Source organism: Orycteropus afer, unplaced genomic scaffold (assembly GCF_000298275.1).
Source record: "Orycteropus afer afer isolate SDZICR_OR568_19922 unplaced genomic scaffold, OryAfe1.0 scaffold00082, whole genome shotgun sequence".
Taxonomy (NCBI): domain Eukaryota; kingdom Metazoa; phylum Chordata; class Mammalia; order Tubulidentata; family Orycteropodidae; genus Orycteropus; species Orycteropus afer.
In genome coordinates, this window is record NW_006921669.1 from 6,440,604 (window position 1) to 6,452,164 (window position 11,561).

General features: G+C 46.2%; 1 protein-coding gene across 1 annotated transcript in view; it reads right to left on the bottom strand.

The window, feature by feature from the left end:
* LOC103197658 (guanylate cyclase 2G-like) overlaps positions 1-11,561 on the bottom strand; it is a 37,895-nt gene that overhangs the window by 19,606 nt on the left and 6,728 nt on the right. The window contains exons 4-9 of the mRNA XM_042781043.1: positions 9,705-9,890; positions 7,736-7,880; positions 5,672-5,807; positions 3,722-3,831; positions 2,712-2,812; positions 813-950 (exon numbers count right to left, since the gene is read on the bottom strand). Of these exons, the coding sequence (XP_042636977.1) occupies positions 813-950; positions 2,712-2,812; positions 3,722-3,831; positions 5,672-5,807; positions 7,736-7,880; positions 9,705-9,890 (816 nt within the window). The remainder of the gene's footprint in view (positions 1-812; positions 951-2,711; positions 2,813-3,721; positions 3,832-5,671; positions 5,808-7,735; positions 7,881-9,704; positions 9,891-11,561) is intronic.

An 11,561-nucleotide genomic window follows, 5' to 3' on the forward strand; every position in this document is an offset into this window, starting at 1 on the left:
GGATGTGCTCAAAAGCACATCCAGTGACTAGTGGCTGTTTTAGTTAGGTATCATTGAGTCAACTAATAGTGACCCATTTGACAGAGTCAAATTGCCCCCACAGCATTTCCTAGGCTGTAATCTTTACAGGAGTAGATTGCAAGGTCATTCTCCCACAGAGCCACTGAGTGAGTTCAAACCACTAATTTTTCGGTTAGCAGCTGAGTGCTTTACTGTTGCAACATGTTTCCTTAACTAGTGGTTTGTGGCTGCCATATTGGTCGGTGTAGATTAGGAACATTTCCATCATTACAGAAAGGTCTGTTGGACAGAGCTAAGTCTAGACTAGAAGGCTTGCTGCTCAAAATATCACTAGTGAGTCTGTTAGGATGAAGAATCTCAGGCCCCAACCCAGACCTAGTGAACCAGAATCTACAGTTTAACAAGAACCCCAGGTGATTCATATGTATATCAAAGTTTGAGAAGCACTGATGTGGTGTCACAAAATCATCTTGGAGAAACTAAGCCAAACCAATACAAATCTATTGCCATCAAGTCAACTCCAATTGATAGCAACCCTATAGCACAGAGTAGAACTGTCCCAGAGGATTTCCAAGGCTATCATATTTATGAAACAGTCTGCCACAGCTTTCTCCCACAAACCAGCTTGTGGGTTTGAACTGCTGACCTTTCAGTTAGCAGCTGAGTGCTTAACCACTGTGTCAAGAGTGTCCCACTATTTGGAATACCCTGCCCCACAGGAAGCATACACAGGGAGCAGGACAGAGACACGCCCTAAGCCCCACATGCAGCCTTCTTGCCATGACATGTACCTGGTAAAGCCCTACTGGGGCATAAAAGAGCTCTTCCCCCTGCTGGCTCTTGACCAAGGAGTTGAGGTCCTCCAAAATCATCATACTGGATGTGCTACTGTGGTTCCTTCTCGACACAGGGGTGCCTTTCTGGGATGGCTGTAAAACAGGATACAAGGTGACCATCCAATACACAGCCATGTATTGAAGGAACTGTACATTTTACAGAGGAGGAAAATGAGTGCCAAGGTTACAAAGTCAATAAAAGGGAGAGTCAGAACTTAAACCCTGATCTCTCTGACCCTGAACTGTGAGCGCCTAACAGCTACATACATCCTTCTTGGTGTCTGGACCACTGTGGATGGTAGAGTGGTTATGATTCAACTCCCAGCTCTACCACTTAACTACCTGTACCTGTACCTGAGCCAGAATCGTATTCCTAAATTAACACCTACCTATGTTACAACAGTTGTTGTGTGTCATCAAGTCAATTCCAACCCACACGGACCTGTAGGACAGAATAGAACTGTCCTATAGAGATTCCTAGGAAATAATCTTTATGGGAACAGATTGCTGGGTCTTTTCTTCTCCAGAGCCGTTGAGTGGTTTGAACTGCTGACCTTCCGGCTGGCAGCAAAACACTTAACCATAATCAGAGAACTTCTTTAAAGCAGAGGAATCCTGTTTTTCAAAAGAATCTTCCGTGGAACCCTAATGTAGAAACCTGACAGATGGAAACAGAATTGCTTTGGCTGAAGAGGGAAGAGCTCAGTGACCTCCCCCTCCATCACCCACAATAAACCCACCACAATAATAATACCCCCAACACCAGGCCAGCAAGTCCCAGAATCCCAGAAATGTTTGAAAATGATTTACCATTAGCTCTCAGTCTCCTGGGTTTAGTAGCTCCCCTGACTTGGAACCTGTCAAACTTCCAGCCCAGTCTCCAGTCTCAGAGCACCTCAAGTCCTGGCAGACCCTGGATTACTCCTTTTTTGTCATCTAGCAAATCTACTGTCCCCAGAAGCCACTTCCTCTTTGAAGCCTTCCTGATGTGGAGACATGTAGTCATTTACCATTCTGAGAACTTGCCCCCATCTTTTCTGTGGTTGTACCCCCATGACCAGCACTTGCTTTGACCTATAGTCGATACTCAACAAGCATTTATTGAGCAAATGAGGCTAACTGTACAAGTCATCAGTGGATTAAAGGAGTTCCTGTAGTTTTGAAAGTAAATGCTTCCCAGGAGACACTTTAATATTTGAGCAGGATGTGTAGGTTCTTATACCCAGAGTCATAGAGCTGAAGGGACCTTTAGAGACAAATCAATCAGAGGCCCAGAGAGGTTAAATGACTTTCCCAGAGATACTCAGCAACTAAGTGGCAGGCCTGGAACCCAGACTCAGGTGTCCACACTCTCCGTTAAGTTATTGTGTTGTTGTCAGCTGCCGTGGAGTTGACTCCTCCCACACCTCTCCCTGAATCTGGGTGGCCACATGCACAGTGGCATGAAATGCTGCCCAGGCCTGGACCATCCTCATAAGCAGCTGTGGACTGAACTGTTGTGATCCATAGGGTTTTCATTGGCTGATTTTAAAAGTAGGGAGCCAGACATTTCTTCCTAGTCTGTCTTAGTCTGGAAGCTCTGCTAAAACCTGTGGATCATCATAGCAACACGCAAGCCTCCATCAACAGACAGGTCGTGGCTCTGCAAAAGTGCATCTTCCAGGAATCGAACCTGGGTCTCCCGCATGGAAGGGGAGAATTCTCCCACTGAACCATCACTTTTCCCATCCTCGTGAAGTGCTCCCTTTATAAATGAGCCAGCCTCCTGCTTCCCTAAGTTCCTAGACAAGGTGCCCTCCAAAACTATCCAGCAGTGAACGCAAAAGTGGATGTCTGGCCTGTATGTGGCCTCACCTTGTTCTGGGGCAGAATGGTGATGTCATCGTAATTGATTTGCCACCAGGTGTCTTTATGTTGCCTCCGCCGTTTTCCCCTCTGCCTCCTTAAAATCAGACCTATGCCAACAGCTCCCAAGACAGTCATCAGGATTGCCAGCTTGAGAGTCATAGCAGTCACCCCTGGCAGGTAGAGACATACAATTACCCAGGTCAGCCTAACAGCAGAAGGAAGGGCATCCTTGCCCTGCCAACCAGATGTCCCCTAAGCTGCCAAAGTTATGGGCTGGGTTAGGTACACCGAGTCTACTCAGACTTCATCTCTCCCAGCAGTCCTTCTCTGACCACCCTCCGGCTCTCCGGCTCTCATGGTATCCACATTCCCTTTGCACAGAACCCTCCAGTGCAGAGATAATAATGACGATGATGACTTCTGATGCCACCACCACCTTTGACAGCCACGTGCTCTCCCAGGCTCATTCTTGAGGCATGAGCCCTGGAATTCCAGGGCCTGGGCTCCTAACCCTGCCCAGATGCTTTCTACTTCCCATATATGGAGCTTCTGAGGCAGGTTTCCCTAGAGAAGTGGCTCTCAACACAGGAGGGGGCAGATTTTACCCCCTAGGGGACATTTGGCCAAGTCTGGAGACCTTTTGGATTCACAACTCATAGGCTTGCTACTGGCAGTTAGTGGATAGAGACCGAGGTTGCCGCTAAACATACTAGATGCTCAGGACAGCCCCTACACATATAACAAAGAATTATCCAGCCCCTAATGTGCCTAAGGCATCTGGCTGCTAACCAGAAGGCTGGTGGTTCAAAACCTCCAGCCACTCCTCAGAAGGAAGATTGAGCAATCTACCTCTGTAGTGATACCACTTCAGAAAACCAAGGAGGGGTTGCTATGAGTCAGAAATGACTCGATGGCAGTGACTTTGGTTTTTGCTTGTAATGTTAACAGTGTTGCAATTGAGGAATCCTGCTCTAGACAATGCCTTCCTGCTACCTTCTCCAGGCAGTTCCACTTACCTGTAAAAGCAGGCTCACTATCACAGAGCTCATTGTAAAATCCACAGCCAGGTCTGTCTACAGGAAGGGAGCCATGGGGCCAAGAAATATTGGAGAAATTCCTCATGGGTCTTAAAGAAAAAACACAAAGCCTTACTTGATTTATTTTAGTTGTCACTACCTCAGGGGCAACTGAAACATACATGTCATTTGGTAAAAGTGCATCTTGATATCTTAATTCAAACTTTTACCGGCCCATCCAATTTCTCCATTTCACCTTGACTCTGCAAATCCAGCTTGCAGATAATCTAATTCAGGGAAGAGCAAGAGCTTCTCGCCAGGTAGACTAGCTAACGCAATCTTTTGATTTAAATCATGTCTCTTTCTATATAAAAGAGGGTGTGCTGATTTTCCAATGTTGCTGGATTTTCACCCAGGCTTGATAGAGACAAATCTTGTTATCTAGTACTTTGACATTTCACAGACCACAGCCTATGCTATATGCCTATTCCTATAATACAGAGAATCTATTTGCCATGGTTGTGAGTCATTCCTGGGCTGATCAATTTTGGTAGATTAAATTCCCTAAGAGTAAGGGAGAAGTCTCACATTGATCTGAGTTGGGGATGGAGGCCATGGGGGCAAGTAGAAATTGAATGAAGTTTTAGGTTTCCTTTTCATTTTCTAATTGATTTATAGCTGAGAGAACAAATTTCCAAGGTCCCTGGGTGGCACAAATGATTTGTGCTCAACTACTAACCTGTTGTTGTTGTTGTTGTTATGTGCCATCGAGTCAAGCCTGACTCATAGCGACCCCTCCTTGAGTGTCCGAGGCAGTATCACCACAGAAGTAGATTGCCCAATCTTCCTTCTGAGGAGGGCCTGGTGGGTTTGAACCTCCAGCCTTCTAGTTAGCAGTCAAGTGCCTTAGGCACACGCCACCAGAGCTCGTAACTACTAACCTGTTGTTGTTATTGTTGTTATTTGTCGTCGAGTCAGCCCCGACTCATAGCGACCCCTCCTTGGGTTTCCGAGGCAGTTATCACTACGGAAGTAGGATTGCCCAACCTTCCTTCTGAGGAGTGGCTGGTGGGTTTGAACCATCAGCTTTCTAGTTAGCAGTCAAGTGCCTTAGGCACTATGCTACCAGAGCTCCTAACTACTAACCTAAAGGTTGGCAATTCTAACCCACCCAATGACACTGCAGAAGAAAGGGCTGGTGACCGTCTTTCATACAAATCACAGACAAGAAAACCCTAGGGAGCAGGTCTACTGTAACACGTGAGGTCACCATCAGTGGAGTCAACTGGGCAGCTGTGGGTCTGCGTTGCTCTGGGTGTGGAGTTCAGGATGACATTCAGGCCCTGGTGTCCATGCATCTGTTTCGATGTTAGGCTATCGAGACAAATCTGTTTCACTACCAGCCCTGTAGGGGGCGCTGTACTCCATCACCTCCTCTGGGCTTAGGGATCTCTGCTTGGGTAAAGAAGACCCAAAACAATGGGCCAATGGGGACCAGCCCAGGCCAGAGCATCACAACCCAAGGGAGGTGCAGTGAGAGGTTCTGTGTTCTAAACTGCAATCTAAAGTGGCCAAGCCTCGCCCACAATCAGGGGCAATATTTCCTTAAAGGCCCACCATAGTTATGATGAATTCAGAGAACAACAGGGAAAACTTGATGGCAGAATCTGGGAGCTGGATTCCAAAGGCTGGAAAGTATACTCCTGCCCCAGCAGGATCCACAGCCTCTCCGTGTCCTCCTGTGATGTGGTTCCTCTGTGCCTCACTACAGTTGCCACCCAGTTGACTCTGACTCACGGCAGCCCCGTTTGTGTCACAGGACAACTGTGCTCCATAAGGCTTTTAGGCCTTTCTTCCAAGGCATCCCCAGGTGGACTTGAGCCTCCAACTTTTCAGTTAGCAGTCAAGCACGTTAACTGCTTGAGATTTGCAGATGTGTCCCAACCATACCTGATTACTTTCTGATAGCTGTCATAGTGAAGAAAGGGAAGAAAAGTGGCCCCATTTCCAGATTTCTGTAGGACGTAGACTGAGTAATCCATGAGCCTTTTCCCCCAGGAGTCCACAAACACAGGGCCTGTGATTCCTGCAAAGAAGGAAGATTGAACAACCTGCTGACTCAAACCAACAGTGCCCCTTCCCCGACCCTCAAATAGCCTCACGTAGGAGGGTTTTGCCATTTGAGGAACCTCAGACTCTGTCAGACGGCCTATCTGCCCTTCATCCCCTTCCCCTAATTCCAGCATTAGGAATGTCTAAAAGGGCAGCAAAGAGGAAATACATTGATCTGGCAGAAAGGATTCAACTGAGAGCAGGAAGGAGGACCCCATATTTTTTAAGCAAATGCTTCAGGGGCTGGAAGGAAGGGAGACAGTTTAATATTTCCACTTGCAAGGGGTAGTGATAGCGTAAACATTAACTAAGGCTGTCAAAACTCCAAACAATGGGCCTTGGCTGTCCTCTTTAAATTACAGGACAAATTTTAAGATGCAATTTATTAAGTGAGTGAGAAGCCAAAGAAAAGATAACGAGTACCCTCTCTGTGCCAGGCACATGATCCGTTTCAATGATTCCTCAGTATTATGTGGCTGTGGAGAGCCTGAACCCTGGAGAAACTGAGCCTTACTTTGAATTCTGGCTCCACCACCTAATAACATTGTGATATTGGACGTGTTACATAACCTTTCTACTCCCAGTTTACTCCCCTATATAATAATAGGAATAGTAATACTACCTGTGAGGATTAAATGAGAGATACGCTCTCGGCCCATAGCTGGATATAAGGTAGGCCTTCAATAAATGCTGGTTACTAGTACCATGTATGGTAAAACCAAGGAGCCCTGGTGACACAAATAGTTAAGCACTTGGCTCCTACCCAAAAGATTGGTGGTTTGAACCCATCCAGCAACTCTGCAGGAAGAAAATCTGGCAACCTGCTTCCATAAAAAAATTATAGCCTAGAAAAGCTTATGGGGCAGTTCTACTCTGTCACTTAGGGTTGCTATGGCTCCAAGTTGAGTCAGTGTCACCCAACAACAGCACAGTTGTGCCATGAGCAGACTCTGACTCGTGGCCGCACCAGGTGCGTGAGAGCAGAACTGTACTCTGGAGGGTTTTCAGGGGCTGATTCTTCAGAAGGGGATCACCAGGCCTTTCTTCCAAAGTGCCTCTAGGTGGACTTGAACTGCCAACCTTCCATGTAGCAGACAAGCATGTTAACCATTTATACCACTCAGAGACTCCGTTCTATGCGGTCAGAGGTGTTATCTCTGTCTTACGAATGAGGAAACTTAGGAACGGAAAGGCTAACACAGGTGGTCAGCTTCCAGTATGAAGTCAAAGTAACTCACTTCCAAATAAATTCCTGTCCGTGCAAGGAAAGTAAGATTGGGATGGATCCCATCTTTAGAGGTCACTGTGTCACCAGTCATGCCCAGGGCCCCCAGTAACAAACACAAGAGTGGAAGGATTGTAGGCATGACCCCAGGAGCAGATCTCATCCTCTTGAGCTTTATTCTTATTGGATTCTATCTGAAAGCTTCTGTGGGACTTTCAGGAGGGCATGGTGCCCCAGTGGTCTCTCCACCAGGTGTACACAGAGAAGAATGAGTCCACTGTGGCAGCTAGGAGATTTAACCCCATTCACCTCTTATGAAAGACCAGAGTCTCCACAAGAAAGGTGAGTTCTGTGGCTCAGTGGGAGGCAGGTCATAAAGTGGCCTTTAATCACATACCAGTCATCTCAAGTTACCATGGACCAGGGCAGCAGGCCTGAGTGCCAAGCCCACCACGGTTCAAAGCCACTTACCCTGCCAACCAAAAAAAAAAAAAAACTAACTGCCATCGAGTTGGTTTTGACTCATAGCGACCCCTCCTTGGGTTTCCAAGGTGGTATCTCTACGGAAGTAGATTGTCCAACCTTCCTTCCAAGGAGTGGTTGGTGGGTATGAACTGCCAGCCTCCTGGTTAGCAGTCAAATGCCTTAGGCACTATGCTACCAGAGCTCCCACTTACCCTGCAGTGCAGTCTTATTAGAACCTTTCAGAGTGTAGACAAGCTGCCGCCCATCCCGGAAATCTCTCCCGGCCTTTATCATTTCCCGCACGGTCTGAGCATAGAGCAGGGCTGCGTCGTGAAGGTAGGCAGAGTAAGGGCTCACCTTCAACAAGGAAAGAAAACTGTGGGCTTTTAAAAGGTCCATACCTCCAAGGCACAGTCACTGCTGAGTCAGGAACCTCATCCTTTTTGTTAACTAACAAGTAGGGAGGGCTGCCATGTGCCAGGGCTTTGGCTCTTAACTTGGATACCATAGTCTTCCCATTTCCTCATTAGACCTCCTTTTCCAATTAGATCCCATGATGCTACAGGTCAGGAATTACTCTTGAGGCCCCACAGCTGGATATAAGGTAGGCCTTCAATAAATGAGTCGGGAGGCAGAATGACTTACATGAAATAGGGTAGATGTTGGATCCAGGCAAACCAGACTGAAGTCCTGACCCTGTCGCTTACTGGCTCTGCGACCTAGATAAGTTCCATAACCCCTGACTCTCAGCTCCCTCATGCATAAAATGCAGATAAAACTACCTGTGATAGCGGGTACAACAGTAATAAAAATGAAGCACTTATTGTGTAAAGTACCTATTGCAATACCTGGCACATTCAAACCACAGCTCAGTGCCACTGAATCGATTGCAACTCACAGGAACTGCCCTAGAGGGTTTCCAAGGCTGTAAATCTTTATGGAAGCAGACTGCCACATCTTTCTCCTGTGGAGCAGCTGGTGGGTTTGAACTGCTGAACTTTCAGTTAGCAGCTGAACTTTTAACCACTGTGCCACCGAGGCTCATGTTGTTGTTGTTGTTGTTGTTGTTGTTATGTGCCCTCGAGTCAGCCCTGACTCATAGCGACCCCTCCTTGGGTTTCCGAGGCAGTATCACTACGGAAGTAGGATTGCCCAACCTTCCTTCCGAGGAGTGGCTGATGGGTTTGAACCGCCAGCCCTCTGGTGAGCAGTCAAGTGCCTTAGCCACTATGCTACCAGAGCTCCCTCATAGTAGGCCTTAAATATGTGTTTATTCTCTTCTATTACATTTGTAATTAATCAACAAACTACAAATGCTTACTAAGCACCAGGCACTGCTCTCCCCACAGCACCTGGAATCGAGCTGACAGCAGATGGTTTCCCGATAGGTGATGACTGATCATCTTGTCTTGTGTGTTGGGATCCACATCGGACCACCAATTCCTAACTGAACCTACTGTCATCAGTACCCTGTTGGCCCCACACTGCAAGTATCTCAGCTCTGACTGATGGTCACTCTTTAACAAATTCTCTGAGGGAGCCAGGAACTTTTTCTCATCAACCCACACGTGCTCTCATTACCACTGGCTGGTCATCTCTTTCTTGACTGTGTTCTCCCACTGCAGCCCCTCTCCTTTCCTTGACCTATTCTACTCTACATCCCTAACTACTCAGTTCTGGTTCCTGGCCCTGGAATCCTTCTAGGAAGGGAAATTGCCCTGGCCCCAACATCTACCAGTATTGACTCTACTACTTTCATGTATAGTGTATTATTATTGTTATTATCAACCCCACAGCCTAGGAGGTTGATGCTATTATCAGTTCCATTCTATAGACAAAGAGACCAAGGTGTTGGTAGGTAACTAATTCACTCCAAGGTTCCATGGTAAATAAACAGCAGAACTAGGGTGGGAGCCCTGGTCTCTCAACCGAAAGCCATGTGGCCTTTCATCTAGTGATCTCTGATCCTCATCTGTGGTCCTGGAGTGCAGATTTCACAAGAGAGCATCAAAATGCTGTTTATTTGTGGCCATGGAGGAAGGGGAAAAGCTTACGTGTCTGTGGTAGAGATGGGGTGGTGAGAAAGGAAGAGGATAAATAAGAGGAAGGAATGCAAAAGTGAAACACAAATATCTCATCCTCCAAAAAAAAAGCTGAAGGGAGGAAGATCCCGCGTCAGACCTGGGCCTCAGAGGAGATGGAGCTGTTGAAGGGTGGCCTTCTCAGCCTTTGGTAGACGTCTTTCCAGAAACCTTCTTCTCTAGGGCTTTCTCCATAGGAGCTGAGGGCGATGAGAAACACTGACTCATAGACTTTGGGGAAGTGTGTCACCTTCTGATTGGTCAATACGTCCTTCCAAAAGCTGTCCTAAAAGGTAATGATGTAAATGTGGCCATTCTGTATGAAATAACCTGGGAAACAGAACAGTCAATGTTGAATTTAAGCCACTACATTCTAACCCTTGGATTTCGAAAGACCAGCAATACGAGGGGCACTAGCTAGCACAGAAGTAGTAGACAGGAAGCCAAACATAGGTTAAGTACAAAACAAGAACTTGTCTGGGGCGCCATGGAGATAAGATTCAGAAAACTTACCTTCTGAGAAGAAGTGGCAAAAACATGAAACATCCAAAACTGTCAATCCTTGGTTCTGCTCGAAGCTTATGTGTTTTGTTATCATCATTATTATATATTTTGCTACCATAATGAAAGTAATATCCACTCATGGTATGTACATCCAGTGAAACCTGTGAAAGTCAGAATCCGCTGGGACTGCCTTATTTTTCCAGGCCTCCAAGTTTCCACCTTTGATAGGGTACACTTTGCTATCACTCTCTATTAGCGGGAAGTATTTGAGTTTTCCTTCTTTGACAGGTTTCCACCTTCCACCAGTTTCACAGGATTTACTGTATATCTACTCCTCACTTATCGACCATCTCATTATCTGACATTTTATATTTACAGCAATAGGAAAACATCTACTATCTGACCATTGTATGCATTAATGACACACATCTCAATAACAAATGCCAAGGTGTGAGGCAAGAGTAACACTGGCTGTGATGGTTAAGGTTATCAACTTGGCTGGGCCATGATTCTCAGGGGTTTAGAAGTTATGTAACGATGTGGTCATCCTCCATTTTCCCCTAAGGCAGACTTTCACATAACAATCTGGTCTTTGGAACGTAACAATAATGATAAATGTGAGTGAGTGCATTTGTAAGACAGTAGGACCCTCTCCAATTTCCTTATCTCTCCAATTTCTCCACCTCATTTCCCACTCTGAGAGGTGCCCACACAGTTGGAGCCATGTACAAAGGTGTGTGTGTGTCTGCATGTGGGTATGTGGGTGTGTCTGCATGTGGGTATGTGGGTGTGTCTGCATGTGGATGTCTGGCTTTTATAAGTAGCATCACACTATAAGGTCGTTCTGCAGTTGGAAACCCCCCCCCACACACACACACACTTAACCTACACTGGGGAGATAGCTATAAAATAGATTTAAGCTATTCTTTTTAAAGCAGCATGGAATTCAATTGTATGGACATTATATGGTACATTTTTAGTTCTGTTTTTTCTTTCACTACAAACCAATTGGAGTTTGGTCATCCAAGATTTGAGAGAAAGCAACAAGAGAGTTAGAAGGACTTCCCTGCCAATACAAAGACATGGCCCATTGTCTCCTGTTGTCATCTGTGTGAGAAGAAATGTGAAGAGGAAGAGGGTGGACAGCAATGCAAAGGGCAAGTGGGAGGACATTCTGAAAAGTTTGGCATACATTTAGAATTCCAGCAAGCCACCCAAGGAAACCTTAGATCCTGCTGGCCATGTGAGATACTTGACAAATAAAAGTAAAAGAAATACAGAACATTGTTGTACATCTTCCTTTACTCTCTTTTTTTTCCCCATTTCACCTTCTCGTGATCACATAAAACAAGTTCATTTCAGAGAGATAAAACTGCTGAAGAAGGCAAGTGGCCTTTTCCGATGGCCTGCTAGTATAGTTAGTGCCTGCTAGTGCCAGTTATGTGCACAGACA